General features: G+C 45.0%; 2 protein-coding genes across 2 annotated transcripts in view; one reads left to right on the plus strand and one right to left on the minus strand.

Moving 5' to 3' along the window:
- The window catches only part of ALG13 (ALG13 UDP-N-acetylglucosaminyltransferase subunit), a 28,483-nt gene extending 17,016 nt beyond the window's left edge, over window positions 1–11,467 (minus strand). Inside the window, exons 1-12 of the mRNA XM_061362007.1 lie at window positions 11,279–11,467; window positions 10,862–11,030; window positions 10,492–10,630; window positions 8,685–8,790; window positions 6,556–7,134; window positions 6,160–6,243; window positions 5,310–5,360; window positions 4,536–4,582; window positions 3,546–3,618; window positions 1,736–1,817; window positions 1,201–1,381; window positions 256–331 (exon numbers count right to left, since the gene is read on the minus strand). Of these exons, the coding sequence (XP_061217991.1) occupies window positions 256–331; window positions 1,201–1,381; window positions 1,736–1,817; window positions 3,546–3,618; window positions 4,536–4,582; window positions 5,310–5,360; window positions 6,160–6,243; window positions 6,556–7,134; window positions 8,685–8,790; window positions 10,492–10,630; window positions 10,862–11,030; window positions 11,279–11,359 (1,668 nt within the window). The 5' untranslated portion in view covers window positions 11,360–11,467. The remainder of the gene's footprint in view (window positions 1–255; window positions 332–1,200; window positions 1,382–1,735; window positions 1,818–3,545; window positions 3,619–4,535; window positions 4,583–5,309; window positions 5,361–6,159; window positions 6,244–6,555; window positions 7,135–8,684; window positions 8,791–10,491; window positions 10,631–10,861; window positions 11,031–11,278) is intronic.
- A 1,918-nt stretch (window positions 11,468–13,385) lies between these two features.
- DCX (doublecortin) overlaps window positions 13,386–16,596 on the plus strand; it is a 113,000-nt gene continuing 109,789 nt past the window's right edge. The window contains exon 1 of the mRNA XM_061361866.1: window positions 13,386–13,402. The gene's annotated coding sequence lies outside the window, so the exon portion shown is untranslated. The remainder of the gene's footprint in view (window positions 13,403–16,596) is intronic.

Here is a 16,596-nt window from a genome sequence, read left to right on the forward strand (position 1 = left end):
TGCTAAGCTCCATCTTTGAAGGGATATTAGCTAGAGAAGAACAAGAGAATATCAGAAAGGAAAAAGGCTTATCCAATTTAATAGAAACTCAGGAGCAAAACCAAGAGACAAGCAGATGTTAAAAGTAAGCCACACACTTTCCACAATGTCATTTTAAAAAGCGGAAAAGAAGGTACAGCCCTAACAAGGGCAATGTCATACAACAACAGCAACAAAAAGAACACACCATAAGGAACTCTTTCCTAACTGACAAACCTTTTCTTCTTCAATGCCTTGTTTGAACTTATCTTCCTGTGGATTGTCAGTCTCATTGCCTTCCCAGTCGTTCAGTCTAAGCAATTGAAAATAAGATTACAAAAGATACAATGCACAATTTCTAACCAGGATTAAAATCAACCAACTGTACACACAACTTGGAAAAGCACTATGGTGCCACCAAGTGGATTTTTGCCTAAAACACAAGCCATGGCTACGATGAGGTACAGGACAACCCTTTCCCTGATGTCATCTTTACTTGTTCCAACACCCATCCCTAATGAGTGCTATTGCTTGCATTAAGAAAGCACGAAGATGATCCCACTGACTGATTAAACTCTTGCACTGCCAAGTATAAGAAGACACCCTAAATCCTATCAAACCAATGTCATCTGCAAGCATTCAGATGCAACCCTCAAGCCTTTCTGGTGATTTGAGCAACACAGGATATGAGGGTTTCTATAATGACATCCTGCCTGTTCCTCTTGTCCTCAGTGATCCAACAGACTTGAATAAGTCCACTTAATTATCTATTTGAGGTATGATTCCATCCAAAAGTGGACAAAGTCAAGCAGAGTTGATCTTCTCAATACATTAATTCCTCTGCAGAGTGATAGAGGCTTAGAAGGATAATAACAGGTTTTCACTAAAATTCTGATCACAAAGATCAATTTTATTTACAAATAAGCTGTCATTTTACAGAGTAACATACAACTATAACATAGCCAGCAGTATAGGCTTTTCAATTATATGCTACTTCCCAGCCCCAAGGAAAGCACATTCTCTTCCACAATATATTTCAGCTTTGTGTTTGCACCACAGGATAGGTAAAAGAGTTAATACCCTATAAACACTGGAAAAAAAAACTTGAAAAACTTGCTCTTTGCAAGGTTTTTAAAGGGTTTTTTCCTTCCCCTTCACCATATTCCCCTTCCAAAACACTACCTCTTTTCTGATGGATTTCTGGATACTTTTTCATGAAGACAATCAAAGTTTGCATCTTCACTTGCCGCAGAGACATTGTTTCTGTTCTTCTTGGATCCACTTCGAAACATCTCCACTGCAGACTTTAATTCTTCCTCATCCATGCCAAACACGTCTTTGTACAGGAGCTCATATAATACAGCTGAACAAATCAACACAAAGCTCAAACCAAATTAAGGTAACACCAGAACAGTAAGAACTGCTGCAATTTTCAAGGTAAGCCTATCTTCATACATTATTTATTGTTACAAAGCACTTGTTATACTACATTCAGTTAATGAGAGGACCATAAAATAATTCAGGTGGGAAGAAGGGACCTCTGGAAGTCATTTGGTCCAATACCCCACTTAACAACTAGAATAACAAGTGTACATTAATATACAATAAATGAGCTTCCATCCTTCTCCACTCCACCTCTGAAAACCAAAACAAACACTGCCTATAAACATATGAAAACACCTAATTTTCTTCCATAGAAAAAGGATTTCAAGTTTACCCTGGCAAACGGCAGCAGTTTCCTGGAACTGTTTTGTATACACAGAGTCATAATGGCCATTGCCTGAACAACACAGCAAAACCTGGGAAAAGAAAACACGGTTTAAGTCCCTAAGGATGTAAAACTTAACTGTTCCAAATCCTAGCTCAAGACCACATTATTCTTTCATTCTACAGTCAATACCAGCTCATCTAAACCCAATAAATAAATACAAATATGAAAAAGCAGTAGAATCAGCTTAAAAACTGAATCCTAGGTAAACTATCTAAGTAAGTTTGTCTATTATACCAAGGAAAACTATCAACTTGTACATCATGCTGCATTAAACGTTAAATAATTGGTTTCCAACCTACCTCTGAAACCACCAAGTGCTCAAAAGGTAAAATACATACAAGCTATTAAGTTCCATACCCCAATACGCACTGCCCAAGTAGCAAAGGCACATTTCGCTGCTCCCTGCCTGAGGGACTAGAAAAGCATCTACTTCTCCAGCCCTCCGCAAAACCCTGCTTTTAGGAAGAGATATTATGCTGGCCTTTTGCTTTCTGCAACATATGCACTGACATCCCATGTAAACATGCACCATCAAACCTCATCTTGCCGTATGATCACAACTAGCAAAAGCCCAGGCTGTCAGCACACTCCCAGCAAGGAAGCTTCCCAGTTAACCAGCAGGAGCTGGGATGCCAGGGCTCTTATTTCAGTGTGCACTATGCCTTCTGCCAACTCAAGCTCCCATCTCATGGTGAGAATGAGCAATAGCAGACAGAGCTACTGGCTGTAGATGCAGGGTAATGATGGACAGCTGCCAACACTTAATGAGAGCTCTGGTGATGAAGCCTGTGCGGACAAACACACAGTTAGACCATCGTGCTTAATCTTTAAAGCTGGCTCATTCTGAGATTAAGCTATGCAGAAAAAGAAAGCAGCACATGTAAACAATGGCAGTTATTCTCTACCCAACACAGAACAGCTGCAGCAGCACAGATTTCAGAGCAGACCAGCCTCTTTGGCAAATATAGTAGCCCATACTGAATTCCATGCTGCAGCAACTTTTCTGGCTTTGTGCCCAAGTTAGTCATGGAATTGTGTGGACACTCTACATGACTGCAGAAAACACAAGAAGGGGCAGACAGGAGGTAATACAAAATATTTCTTCTTTATGTGCCTTCTCTTGACCCCCAGCAGTAATTCTTGTCTATATAAGCTCTTCCATTAGCTCCTATTCTTAACTGTGCTCAATCTGTATGTCATAGAAATGACCCAGTTTGTTAATCAATTTCCATTAACTTCCTGTTTTCAGAAGAGCTGCACACCTCATCCAATGTCAAGAAGAGAGGTACTGGGAGTGGGGGAGAACACCCTCTCTTCACCAATATGATAAATAGATCTTGTTCTGCTCTTAAGCTCAACCCAGGTATTTCATTTTACCTTGTTGGACCAGGCAAATTCCCACTGAGAAGGGTTTTTACCCAAAGAGATTTCAGATACATGGAAGAACATTCTGGAATTGTACTGTTATCTCTTCCTGCCAAAACTGAACTTCTTTGCAATAATGTGCCAGCGTAACAGATGACTGGCAGGAGAACACCACACAATCCACCTCTCAAATGGGAAGCAAAGCTACTGTAATTCACCGTTGTACAAATACTGTGCTTTTTCCATGAGCTGAAGTCTGTTGGGGGTTTTGTTCAGGTACACAAGAGCACTGGACTTACAAGAGCCCAATTCCAGTGGCACATTTTCACAGCTAAGCAGGACTGGAGGTCACTAGGATTTAGGGGTAGAAAATTGCCTCACTTCTGCTCACCTTGTCATCAAAGCCATTGTTCGTAGCATAAATGGGTGGCTTTCCAGGGTAGCGGTACAGAATAAAGTCTCGCCTAGGTAAGCAGAGGAAAAACAATACTCAAAAGAACACACTTTTAGTAGAACCATATTATGGAGAAGTTTGCAGGAAGCTGTTTAGAGAACCCTGTTGGTTTATAGGGAAAGCAAGAATACTTTTCCTGATAAATGAATGCTACCATACAGCAAGAGCCAGATGAACAAACACCCATCTTAAGGGAAAACAGTTATGTGGGAAAGACTATTACACTTAGTCACAGACTAGGTCAGGTATCTGTGCTTACAGCAGGGTGATCAGACACCAAGGCAATTAAAGTGTCACCCTGCAAAGGATTAGTGCTGCAGTACAGGCAACTAGGAACTCTTGCAAAGCTTCAGTTTGTTCCTTCAGTACAAGAACAGAATGAGCCTGCAAAGGGAGGGTTCTTCCTTCTAGCACTGGAGAGCCAGACTGCTTGTTACAAGACAGCAGCATCTGCACAGGCTTATGTTACCTTTGACATAAGCATGAGGGTTTACACACCAAGTAGGCCCATTACTCCTCACTACAGGAGCTTTCGAGAACACCTACATGAGTTTCAGTTATGCTTATAATTACTACATGAGTTTTAGTTATGCTTATAATTACCACACAGCACTGCCACTACACATAGCTACAGGTTTGTTCCCATTTTCCGCCCTTCAGCCACTAGAAGGAAACCCTTGGTTTCCTTGAACATTACCACAAAGATAACAAACATAGCTGGAAACTGACCCTCCCCTTAAATCCAGGCTATGGGAACAGGGGCTGTGATGCCACCTGTTTACACAGTAGTTTAGCTTTGTTTGGGTGGCATTTCTCAGCATGTTTCACACATTACTACCTCAGCAACAAACAAAGAAAAGGTTCTGAGGCCAGAAGCAAATGCCATCAAGGTAAAAGCAAAACGAAACTTAATGAAGAGACACTTACTTGTACACCATTGATAAGGCACTCATTTCCAGCTGGCCAGCACTTTCCTGTGCAAGATTATGAGACTACATGAGCTAGTGGATCAGTCTTCAATACTGAGAACATAAGTTCTCTCTTCTATGAAGATATCTAACCAAATTCATCCATTGCTTAAAACAATCAGTGCACTGAGAATTTAGATATTAGTATTTCCACTTCTATGGCATACAAAAGTCTGCAACATGGGATGGGCATGAGCTGAATAAAATGGAGCTAGTTCTGGCAGCAACTCTTAATCACATCACTCAAGATGTATTTTTGTTTTAATATTTACTACATTTGTTTCAGAGATCGCTGCATCCACCACACTTACCAGCTAAAGTCTTAAGAAATAAAAGTCTGATCTCTAGTATTTGAACCTGGGGGTAGAGGAAGAACCAGCGGATTGCAAAGCCTGATCAACACTTGATGTGATGTACACCACGCATATTTCACCTTTTCTTTCTGAGAGAAGAACTGCAATTAACGAATAAGGCCCATGAGAGGCCTCAGCTTTACTGTCCAGTCTGCACACATTTCTCCTTTGCACTTACACAAATTCACCAGTAAAATACTGGTATTGATTGATACTGTTTATACATGTGAATATTCAGCACAAACTCATAGTATTACCTATGAAAATAGGACTCCAGGATTGGGGTCTATCTAAACACAAAACAAATTTTAAACATTATTATTTTCCTGGTTTAGGCCCCTAAAATTTTAATCCCTTACCAAGTATTAGATCAGTCTTACCTTTGGATCTCCCAGTCGTTCAAGGTATTTCTCAAATGATCCTTCCACATACTTTCAGCAAAGAATAAAACAAATGTAAAAACTTAGCTAGTTGCAAAGCAAAGTTAAACAGAAGCTGCCCATTACTGGCTATCGAATGGAAGGGGGCGGAACAGGGGCTGGGAGCACAGACACCAAACTGGGGATTAGTCTGCCAATTCCTATCGTTTTTGGTTTCTGAAGGGCTGTGGTCTGATTGGGGGTATGACTTCACTGCTCCCTGCCTTAAAGCACGGGGTACCAACGTGGGAATACCAAGAGAGTCTAAACAAATCAAGAGCATAATCCTGTAAACAGTCAGGGACTCATCTCCCTCCGAGATCAGACTGAGCACTTAATTGTGATCACAAGCTGACTGGGGGGGAAAACACACACCAAAACCAAGCAAACAAACACACAAACCCCACCAAAATAAATACACCTAAATATTTCATTACTTTATGCAACAGTTAAACACACTCCGAAGTTTTCTGCCATCTTTTGATGTTTATTTCTTCACTCCAAAATCCCATGAATTTCCTGCCTAGTGAATTCTGCTCCATAGAGAATATACTACACCAGTAACTACCACCTTAGGTATTAATAACTTACTAAACTTGATTTCAGGAGCTTCAGAATATAAACCCAAGTAAAACTTGTGCGACAGCAACTCAAATAAGGTAAGCAAGCAAGCACCCTGCTGCTCCTGCTCTATTACGTGCACGAAGCCTGGCAAAGCATGCCATGTTTTCAGTGCGCCTTAAACTACTCGCTCCCTCCCACATCGCCCCCCGACTACACGTGCAAGCTGCTGAACACGGACATTACTTACAGATTCAAACTGGAGCTGATGCTGCCTCATAAAGGAAACACAAGCTTTCCTAACTTCTAGGTGATGAATTTGAGTTAAAAACAGCTGGAAAAAAAAAATCCCATAAAGGTTGTAGAAGAATGAAAGAAAATAGCAAGAGTTAAAGCTACACTTCCCGTTAGGCTTGTTTGACTCATATCTGATGGGTAACCCCACCACAACGCACTGCACAGAGCAGGGTGCCACAGGCAGCTGTGGGAAGCAGCTCACTGGGAGCCGCAGGGTGACCGCACATGCCCTCGCACATCCACCCGTTGGGGCCTCCGGCATCACGCACCACCCGCGGGCAGGCAGCAGACACGGCCCGGCGAGGAACTGAGGCGCCGGGACCGTTACCGGAGCCGCCCCACCGCCTACCTGCTCCGAGACGGCTCGGAAGAAGCAGGAGGCGTCCTTCGCCGTCACCTTGCGGTACAGCCCCAGGCTGCCCAGGTACTTGTCCATGGCCACCTCGCTGAAGGACTTCTGCCCGAAGTACTTCTTCCAGCCCTTCTGCATGGTGGCGGGTGGCAGCGGCTGAGGCGAAGGCAGCAACGGCTGAAGCGGCCACGGCACGCGGGAGCTCCACGCAGAGCGCTGCGCTGAGCGGCGCGTGGGGCCCCGTTGCGCGGCTGCTGCTAATGAGGGGCCGCCGCACAACGCGCCCACCTGCGCCCGGCCCGGCCCCAGCACCCCCCGCCTTGCCCGCCACACACGGAGAGCGGCCCCGACCACGGCCCGGCCCGGCCCCCGCATTCCCCTCCCTGCCCGCCGGCCACCAAGAGTGGCCCCGAGCACGACTCGGTCCCGAGCGCGGCCCGGCCGCGGGGAGCCCGCAGCGGCCATTTTACGGTGCCCGCCAGGACCCCCCGCCCAGTCCTTCCTCCGCTCTACCCTTAACGACCGCAGGGGCTGGCCGGGACCGTGGGTTCGCGTCCCTCGAACATCGATAAACCCCTACGGAGGTCACAGAATAATGGAATAAGAGTTTGGGTTGGAAGGGACCCTCAAAGCTCATCTCCCTCAAAGCAGGGACATCTCCAACTAGATCAGGTTGCCCAGAACCACATCCAGCCTGGCCTTGAGTGTCTCCAGGGCTGGTGCATCCACCACTTCTCTGGGCAACCCAGGCCAGTGTTCTACCAACCTTGTTGTAAAGATTTTGTGTTTTTTTTTCCCCTCACATCCAGCCCAAATCGCCCCTCTTTTAGTTTAAACCCATCCTAACGCAACAGGCCTTGCTAAAAAGCCTTTCCCCATTTTTCCTTTAGAGAACCAGTGCCTGGGAGAGAAGGGAATCCTTACTAAGCCCTTGTCAACTGGTCATTCAAAACTGCCTGCAACATTCCTGGGTGCTCTTGGGCTGGAGCTAAGTGAGCAGTAAACTGTAAATAACACCAGCTCCATAGAAATCATGAAGTGAAAAACTCCGCTAATGAAGTGCTCAGGGAAAACTTAGCAAAAATCACTCTCGCACAACAGTGCAGCACTGCTTACTCCTCACATAACCCTTGTGCTTCATTTGATTGGGAACGTGATTCCACGTGCATTTAACTTGCTGGTCAAAACGGCACTAGGACATCAGATGCACTGATCCAGGAGTTACATGCTTTGTTTAAGCAACAGCAAACAAATAAAACCCAACAAAACCCATCCAAGCAATGTACCTGCAGGCAGAGCTGTCAGCACCAGCTGCACACTGAGACAATTCTGGAGATTAGAGACCAAACAGCCTGCATGAACGTTTTTCAAAGTATTTACTTAAACCAATGGAAGGGAGCATCAACACAACATTGACAATTTCAACACTTAAAATGGGGAGCTCCAGTCAGCATCAAACAGGAAACAATGCACTCCACAGAAGTCCAAACCAAGTAATGATGGCATCGCTGTGTGAATGGATCAACTGCATTGCCCAGCCAGGTCCTCTCCTGTGGGCCATGCTGTATTTTGGGTGCAAAGCACCCCAAAACAGAGGAGTTTGGCAGCAGGTTTGCAGCTCTTGACTCTTCCCACCCAGATTTACCACACCCTTTGAAGAGGCTTCAATTTATCTGTTTCAATTCTCCATTCAGTGCTTCTGTAAACACTAGAGTTGAAGACATCTGCTCATTTGCAGGACATCATAGGAACATCAAAAAGAACAACTTACTTCCACTAGACTTAGGAAGTATGGTCAAGAAACAAGGATGTGCATGCCATACTGGTTAAGAAGTAATTTAGCTTGTCCTCCTCACTGCAATCACCAACTCCTGCAGATTATGTGAGGTAAATATGCGTCTGTCCAAGAAACCTGACAGTTCATACTCCCCTTCCCTGTTGGCACTCTGCTCTTTGTAGCACAGATAACTTTGAACCCGCACTAGACAGGAACCATTTAACGTTGGTTAATGTTAACAGACATGCTCTTTGAGGGTTTGTCCCAGCTGCTGGACTCTTAAGTATAGAAGACCTCACTAGGAGAGGAATAAAGTTTTAATTCTGTCATTCCTCTGTATTGTTTATTGAATCCCAAAAACTTGATCCAAGAACAAAGCAAACTTTTCTGGCTGTCCAGGAGGAAAAGGTTTCAAAGCTGGTAACTCCATCGACTGCAGTGTCTCCACAAGAGTGCTGTAGAAACAGACCAAAACCCAACATTAAAAAGAAATCCACCCCAAAGGGAAATTTTTTTTCTCCATAAAATTTTCTTTCTATTCATCCATACATAAACCTTTAGCATGGAAGAAAAATAAGAAAGTGTATTGAAACAGACCCCCACAAAGCAGTAGGCCCCAGCGCTCACTGATCACAGACAGCACTGCTGAGAACATGCTTCAAGCTGTCACAAACAACCTCAGCTCTTTACTTTATCTGTGGCTGCAATGTTGGGTGACTGAACAACACCTGAGGATCTTCACTATAAACCATCCCATGAATCCCATCCTAGCTGAACACACGGCATAGTTCTCCACTTAACACATAGCCAGAACAGCTAAATCAGTTTGCTTGGTTTTGTCAGGCTGCAAATAAGACTCTGATGCCAGGCACTGCTCAACAAAAATTCCTTCCTGTCTCCAAAGCTGTCAGAAGCACTGAGATAAGGTGGTAAGGGACTTGCCCAACAGAAGTGAGTGACAGGCCTCGTGTTTCCAGAAAGCTCTCCCAAAACATATGAAATCCCATTTGCAGGGCAAAGGAGTAAGATACAGACTAAGGAATGGGAGCTGGACTTCCTGTGCCTTCAACTTAGGGGTCAGCTGTTATTTATAGTGCAATCAATCATGAAGAATCATAAAGAGAAAGCAGTAACATATAGTCAAAACAAGAGATCAGCTGAATCTAACAGGAGCTAGGATAAACAAACAAAAGGAGCTGGTTGTTTTGGTGGTGTTATTTTGGGGGGGGGGGGGGGTCTGTGTTTTGGCAGTGGTACTTCTCTGGGAGATTGGCTGCTTCGTGGTTTGTTCTGGGGTTTTGTAGTGTTTTGTTTTGTTCCCCTGAAGTGACAGGCAGCAATCTGTGAAACCCCTTGTCAGAGGATGTGGTGGATTCAGGAAGTTTGGTTAAAAAGGCAGCCAGAGAAAGAACTTGGAAAACAGAGGTACTGAAAGTTACTAACCAGGAAGCATCTGGTTTAGGAATCCCCCTCAATCGAAGCACGTAAGAGCACTAGAGGGAAACTAACCCAAGGAAGTACCTTACGCTTGGTGCCCTGTTTCTACTTTAGGCTGGACACCTGCATATGGCTACAGCAACGAGAATACTGAACTACATGGACTCCTGATCCATACCAGTGAGGCCAATTTCATGTTTTATTCTAAATACTCCAAATCCTTTCAACTTGATGATGTCAGTAAACTTTAGTGCCCTTTTAAAGGAAAATCCAAATAGGAAAATGATGAAATGGGAGTCCTTAGTCTGCAGGGGGCAGTTTAGTCCTTAGAGTTCATGGTTACAAGCCAATGGTCTGGGCTGTATTGTTTCTGGACTTCCAAAAAGAACCAACACCTGCTAAGAGCAGGGAAAGAGTGAAGCTACTGGTGCCTTGAGGATGCTACCTGACTGTTCCAAATTCAGTCACTTCTGTTGGCTTTAAACTGCTCTTCTTTCAATCTGAATACATGTGCCCTTGAAGAAAAAGATTTAAAAGGAGCTGTGGTCAAAAGGTTTGGTTGTTGAACTGGCATCGATCCACTGTGGAAGATCTACCTTGCAAACAAATGGTTGTTACAGAAAAGGATGTAGATTTCCCTGCCACAATCTCACTGCTGTAAGCCAGTGCCGATGCTGAACCCTCCTTGTTCAGCTAGGACAGCCATAGCAGCTCCATACCTGCAGTTACAGTAGAGGACATGCCCATCTTTGTGGAGCTGTTTCGCCAGTTCAAGCTGATGGTTGTTCATCAGCTTCTCATTTATTACTACTATTAGTGGTTTTCCTTTTTCTAGAGTCTCCAGACAGCTACCTGCACCTAGAGGAGAAACAGAAATCACACTGAGTTTCTGCCCTGATACATGAAATATCCCCCTGTTTGCTCTTGTAGCACAGGGGGCTCCCGACGATGAACATTTAACCACTCATCTCCGGTGTGGGCATGAACTCGCTGCCAGCCCACCCCGAGCTGTTGAGAAACAGACTTCATCCAACTGACTTCCACTCCTGCCCCGAGGAGCACAGGCTCGGCAAGCAGCCGGGGCTCTACCTGCGTGGCTAATGACCAGGTCCGCCCTCCGCAGGTCCTCGGCCAGAGACTCCTTGTAGCGGAAGGCTTCCACTTCCACAGCCACGTCCGGGCTGCCGAGCAGCGCCGGGTCCAGCGCGCACCGCCCCACCTGCAGCACCAGCTTCTGGTAGCCAAGGCTCTGCAGCACCTGCGGAGGAAGGGCGGTTGAATGGCGGCTTGCGCGTACCTCGGTCGCGCACCGGGACCACTGCTACCCTCTCCTTTCGTACCACAGACCCTTCCTCCTCACACTCCCCGCCACAGAATGTGTCATCCCCGCCCCCCAACGGCTTCCTGTGCCGCGTCAGACAGGCGCTGGCGGGAAGAGGAGGGCGGGACAGCTCCCAGCGCGCAGGCGCAGGCCGTGCGGGGGGCGCGGCGGCGGGGCAGGCTCACCTGCAGGGCGGCCGGGGAGGAGACGGCCGCGATCAGGTCGTCAAAGCTGGTGGTACCCACGGTGACGAGAACAGACTTCATGGCCGGCGGCCGCCCGCGCCGAGCGGATCTGAGCGCGGGGAGCCGCCAGAGGGCGCCGTGCACCGCCCGCTCCGCGTAGCGCGCCCCAAAATGGCGGCCAGGCTGAGGGGGCCGCGGGGACACGCCTCCTTCTCCTCACGGGCCCGCTGTCTCCGCCCAGCGACCGGGGGACGGGGCAGGGTCGGGATCGACGTCCCGCGCCTCCTGCTGTGGCCGGAATAGCACGGAGGGATGGTAGTAACGGAGCGCTCACTCGTGCTTAGGAGATTGCCGTTGCCTGAACCAGTTGAGCAGCGGGTCTTGCAATGGCGGCCCAGGGCCTGACACATCCCCTTGAGCATTGTGCATTTCTGGGACACACCGCTCGTGGTGAGAGCATCGCCTGCGGACTTGTCATAGCGTTGCAGAGCAAAGGCATAGGGATACAGACCTGCCTTCGGACGGCTGGAGGCAGGATGGTATCAATTTCTGCCAGTGAGTGAGCTCGGGGCGGGTTCTCCTTCCATTGATACCACAGGGACTGGTGAAGTTGGGAAACAGAAGGGAAAAAGACATTGTTTGAACTCTGCGTTCTGTGTTTTTGTTAGATAACTTCAATAAATCTGGCTTTGTAGGTGCCCTGTGCCCACTCCCCCAGAAATGATGCAAACCCATAGAAACTGCTCTCTGCTGACTTACTTGATTCTAAGAAGTCAGATATAAGAGTTATGTGGCCTGAATGGATGAACCTGTCACAGGAGCTGAGACTGCAACTCAAGGAAAACCCTGGAATCCTTTTCAGATCCTCTGGGTTTCTTTTCCTCACTTTGCCAGTGACCAGTTATAGCTCCTTGGGGAGCTGCTCATCTGTGTCTCCCTCCAGCTACAAGGCAGTGCTATGAAAAGCTTTTTGTGAAGTTGATCATGTGCAGAGAACTGAATCTTCTAAAAACCTTCACCGCAGCAATGTCTAAAAACACTGAGGAGGGTTTTTTTGCCTTCTCTCCTTCCCTTGGCCTTCTGAAAGATACATTCTCAGTATCACTGAACACAAGTAGGTTTCTCCTCCTCCCTATTGCTCTTTAAGCACACATCTTTCTGATGCTGTTTCAGGGCAGTCTTCCTGCCTTCTTATGAGGACTGAGGAGAGTGCTCCCTTGAGCACAGGCATGTCAGCTCCCTGTGGAATGTGATCCTCAGGTCCAAGGCACAGTGAATCTGGCAGGAACCGAGGCTGGAGGTGAAGGCCACTTCTGAAAAATAAAAATGCTGTTTAAACCACATTAAATCCATTGCAAAGATGAAGTCATCAGTAAATTTATTGTTTCAGGTACATTTCACTTTTGTGATGAAAACCCGGGGGAAGCGGGAGAGGGACAACATTCTGGGTTCCAAATAATCTAGACATTAACTCTCTTAGCACAGTCCTGTCTACTGAAGACTAAGACTAACCTTAGCAGTTCCACAAAATGAACTAGTAGAGCTTTGTTATTAATTGCAAGTGTAACACCATGTACAATTCTACAGAAAGAAACTACTCAAGGTAAACATAGAAATCTATTTGTTTCCTGAATTAAATTTAATAGATGAGGCCACATCTGTATAATGCTACTGAGTGTTCCAAGAAAGATGTAGGAAAGATGTAGCTATCGTGAGGATAGCGCTGATTGCCATGTTAATGGCTCATTCACAATGCTCATTAGCCCCCCGTTGCTTTCATTTAGCATAATGAGCCACACTGAAATTAATTTATTTTTTTATTAAAGCAAATGGTGCTGACAGCAGACACGGCCAGGGGGAGGGTGGTACTTTATCTTGGGAAGCAGGCTGTAGAGCAAAACAATATCAGAGTCCTGAGTGCACAGGGTGGCCCTGAGCAGCCTCATCCAGCTCTTACTGCTGTCCTTCAGGACAAGGAAGCCAAGAGCTGAGGGTGACCACAACACAAGCCAGGCAAACGCCTCTCCAACAGAGCACAGCCTGACCCTTACCAGAGAGAGAAAAGCAAGCAGAGCAGAGGCAGCAGAAAGTCCAGCAGTCCAGCGACCATCAGGCAAACACAAGGTAATATGCTATTTGCATGGTCAATCCAGGAAACCCAAGCAGCAATTCAGGAACAGAATTAGCAGCAAGGACACCTACAACTCACCTCTTGTCATCCCAGCATAAGATATAGGCCTGCTTAGTGGGTCTGCAGGAGGGCCACAAAGATAGCACCTTCCCTAGGAGGATAGGCTGAGAGAGCTGGGATTGTTCAGTCTGGGGAAGAGAATGCTCCCAGGAGACCTTAGATCAGCTTCCAGTGCCTAAAGGGGCCCACAGGAAAAGATGGGGAAGAAGTCTTTTAACAGAGAGTATAATAGGATGAGGGATAAGGGTTTTAAACTGAAAGAGGGCAGATTTGGATTAGATATTAAGAATAAATTCTTTACTATTGAGGGTGATGCATTGGCACAGGTTGTCCAGAGAAGCTGTGGCTGCCCCATCCTTGGCAGTGTTTAAGACCAGCTTGGATGGCGTTTGGAGCAGCCTGGGGTAGTGGAAGGTGTCCTTGCCCATGGCAGAGGGTTGGAACTGGATGAGCTTTATTAGTGCGGTCAAGATCCTGACAACTGATGGACAGGAAGTCAGATTTTGGGATGAAAGGAAGGATGATAAATTTTTCAGGTTTATCAGAGATGTGGGTCAGCACATGTGTAAAACTTTGTCATAAAAGATTAAGTGCAGGATAATTACATGATTGTAATTTATTAAGAGATAGAATTTAAATAAATTGGAGTGTTTTCCTGTTTATGTAATTATTTTATAGTAGGTTAATTACAGCAGTTTAGGAAATTACTGCTCATTTGTATCTAAAGCACTGTAAATAACCAAATGCATGCTCTTACTCTGCCCAAATTGAAAAACACCCCTCACTATTATGATACATCCACACATTGATTCTGCAGTTAGAACAGGAATCTATAGTTCAGATTACTTAATCAGAAATGTCCAGGAGTGAGTGAGTGAGCACCTGTCAACAAGGAGTCCTTACACTGAATCCATTTTCAACCTCCTTGTGGAATATGTTATATACAGTGTTGTTTGCAGTAAGGGTTAGTGTAGCTATTCTTACAATACATTGTGTACAGGATCATGTACAACAATCGTCAGGTTCTGCATTCGATTCTTTTGGTTTTTTTTACGTATGAATACTGAATTTCACTTCTACAGAACCCTGTTTTGCTCGCTTGCTTTCTAGAATGATGAGAATTCAGAAATTACCAGAATTATTTCTGTGGTATGGAGCAGGTCTGTGTGATTCCAGCTTGGTATTTTCCATGTGTCACTCAAAGTCAGTATCCTCTGCAGCTTGTATTCCCAGCATCACGCTGTGTAGGGACTAGAAGAAAATACTCAAAAGTAACATTGCAGTGACTTAAATTTGCTTTGTTTTTACTGGAGGACGCATCCCATTTGCACATGGAGTTAGGCTTGTCAGGATGATTTCAAAGTAAAGAGAAAAGGGAAAGCCATCCATTACAGGACTCGATCTGATGCTAATTTGTGCCTGCTATTTTTATTAGAAGTTGTATAGGGTATAATTTTTTCCATGAGCACTTATTCTCTGGTCCATAAGAAGTACAGATCATTTGCAGAATGAGATACTTGGAGCTGATCCCTTATGGCTTTAAGGCAGTTTGCCTTTGGGGCAAACCTTGGGTGAACCTATCCATGCTTGTGTTGGAGAGTCTCTTTGCAATGCCAGTTGTTTAACTCCAAGATATGTGTGTGAGATACTAAGAGGGGCATTCGAGAAATACAGGCTCAATCTGACATAATGGCCTGAAATGGAATATACATTCTTGTGAGAGATTGCTCCCATCTGTGCTTTCTATAGCATAATTTATATTCTAATGTTTTCTTCCCATGACAACATCTGGGCAAGAAACTGAAGATGGCAGGAGTGCAAGCTGGTTTTTTTAAAGTGAGAAATGATGTATGCCGCCTCCTTTCTCCTTGGCTTCTATTTGAAATGTTTCTGGATGGATCAGTTTTGAGCACTGTCAGTTTGTATTCAGTTCAGCTTGCCAAAGTTTGCCCTGAAAGCTCCATAATTATATTATTCAGGAGTGAGAAAATGCACAAAAATAAACCAGTCAGTTCACATCTTGGTGTCTGAAAACTACATTCTGCCTGCAGTTTGCTCTTGAACACTGAAGACTAACTCACAACTGCTGCACTAAAACTCTGACGACCCCTGAAATGCAGAGGCTGGAGACAAGGTATTACATAATGAACCATAGTGAATCATTAAAACACACTAACAGAAAGGCAGATAAAGCTCAAAGCCTACAAAGTCTGATTTTCTTTGAAACTGAATAAAAAAGCCAATGACTAGTTAGTTAAACATGCAACCCTGTCTTTCTTTTACCCTGTATTTTGTGCACAGATTGATTGTGCACATTTGGCTTGTGATATAATGGTGCAGTGGCTGACATGAGGCACAAGAGAGCTATTAGGCTTCTCCACACTAAATTTACATTAAGCTTCAGTACTTTTTGTATGTTTATGAATGTGAAAAATGAGTAAAGATAGTCTTGCTTCTATTCCTAGTTGGCTTTATATAAATTTGAACTGAAAAAATGTTCCCTTCCATTTGTCATTCAGATGTATTGCTGTACCTATGAGGGGTATTTCTGTTACTATAGGGAACTGTGAAGATTAGATGGAGAACATTCTGGGGAATGATTCCTTCATATTATCATGATTCAGAGATGCTTGGTCTGGGAAAATAACAGAGGAACATTTGTCAGGGGAATTTAAATAGTACACTGAAGTATTTCATCACAACATTTCTACATCTTTTGACTTGTCTCTTTGTGGTCTTGTTATTTGTCATGGAGGATTGTCAGATGGCTTGCAGAGAGGCTCAGACTGACTGGAGACAGTGAAGGGGATGTTAGATCACCTCTTCCTCAGGGATGACTGGCGAAAGACAGGCACTGATGCAGCACAGAGGAACTGTGTCCACTGACTAAATATCTTACATTTGAAGTGGAAGGGAGGCTTTGGCTTTGCTAGAATGAGTGTCCATGATCTAACAGCCCTCATGGATTTCTCGGAGTTTTGATGGCAAGTCTTGAAGCCCCAGGTTCTCGAATTGATAATCATGATTTTTAAGGCCTTATGCTTCTGAAGAGGGGACTGAGAAAATGACTCACTGAATCTGAAGGCCCTGAAGACTAACACATAAATAACATTTATTGTATGTCTGT

Source organism: Neopsephotus bourkii, unplaced genomic scaffold (assembly GCF_033783945.1).
Source record: "Neopsephotus bourkii isolate Nb327-2 ecotype Australia unplaced genomic scaffold, CSIRO-AGI_Nbou_v1 NB_1067, whole genome shotgun sequence".
Lineage (NCBI taxonomy): Eukaryota > Metazoa > Chordata > Aves > Psittaciformes > Psittacidae > Neopsephotus > Neopsephotus bourkii.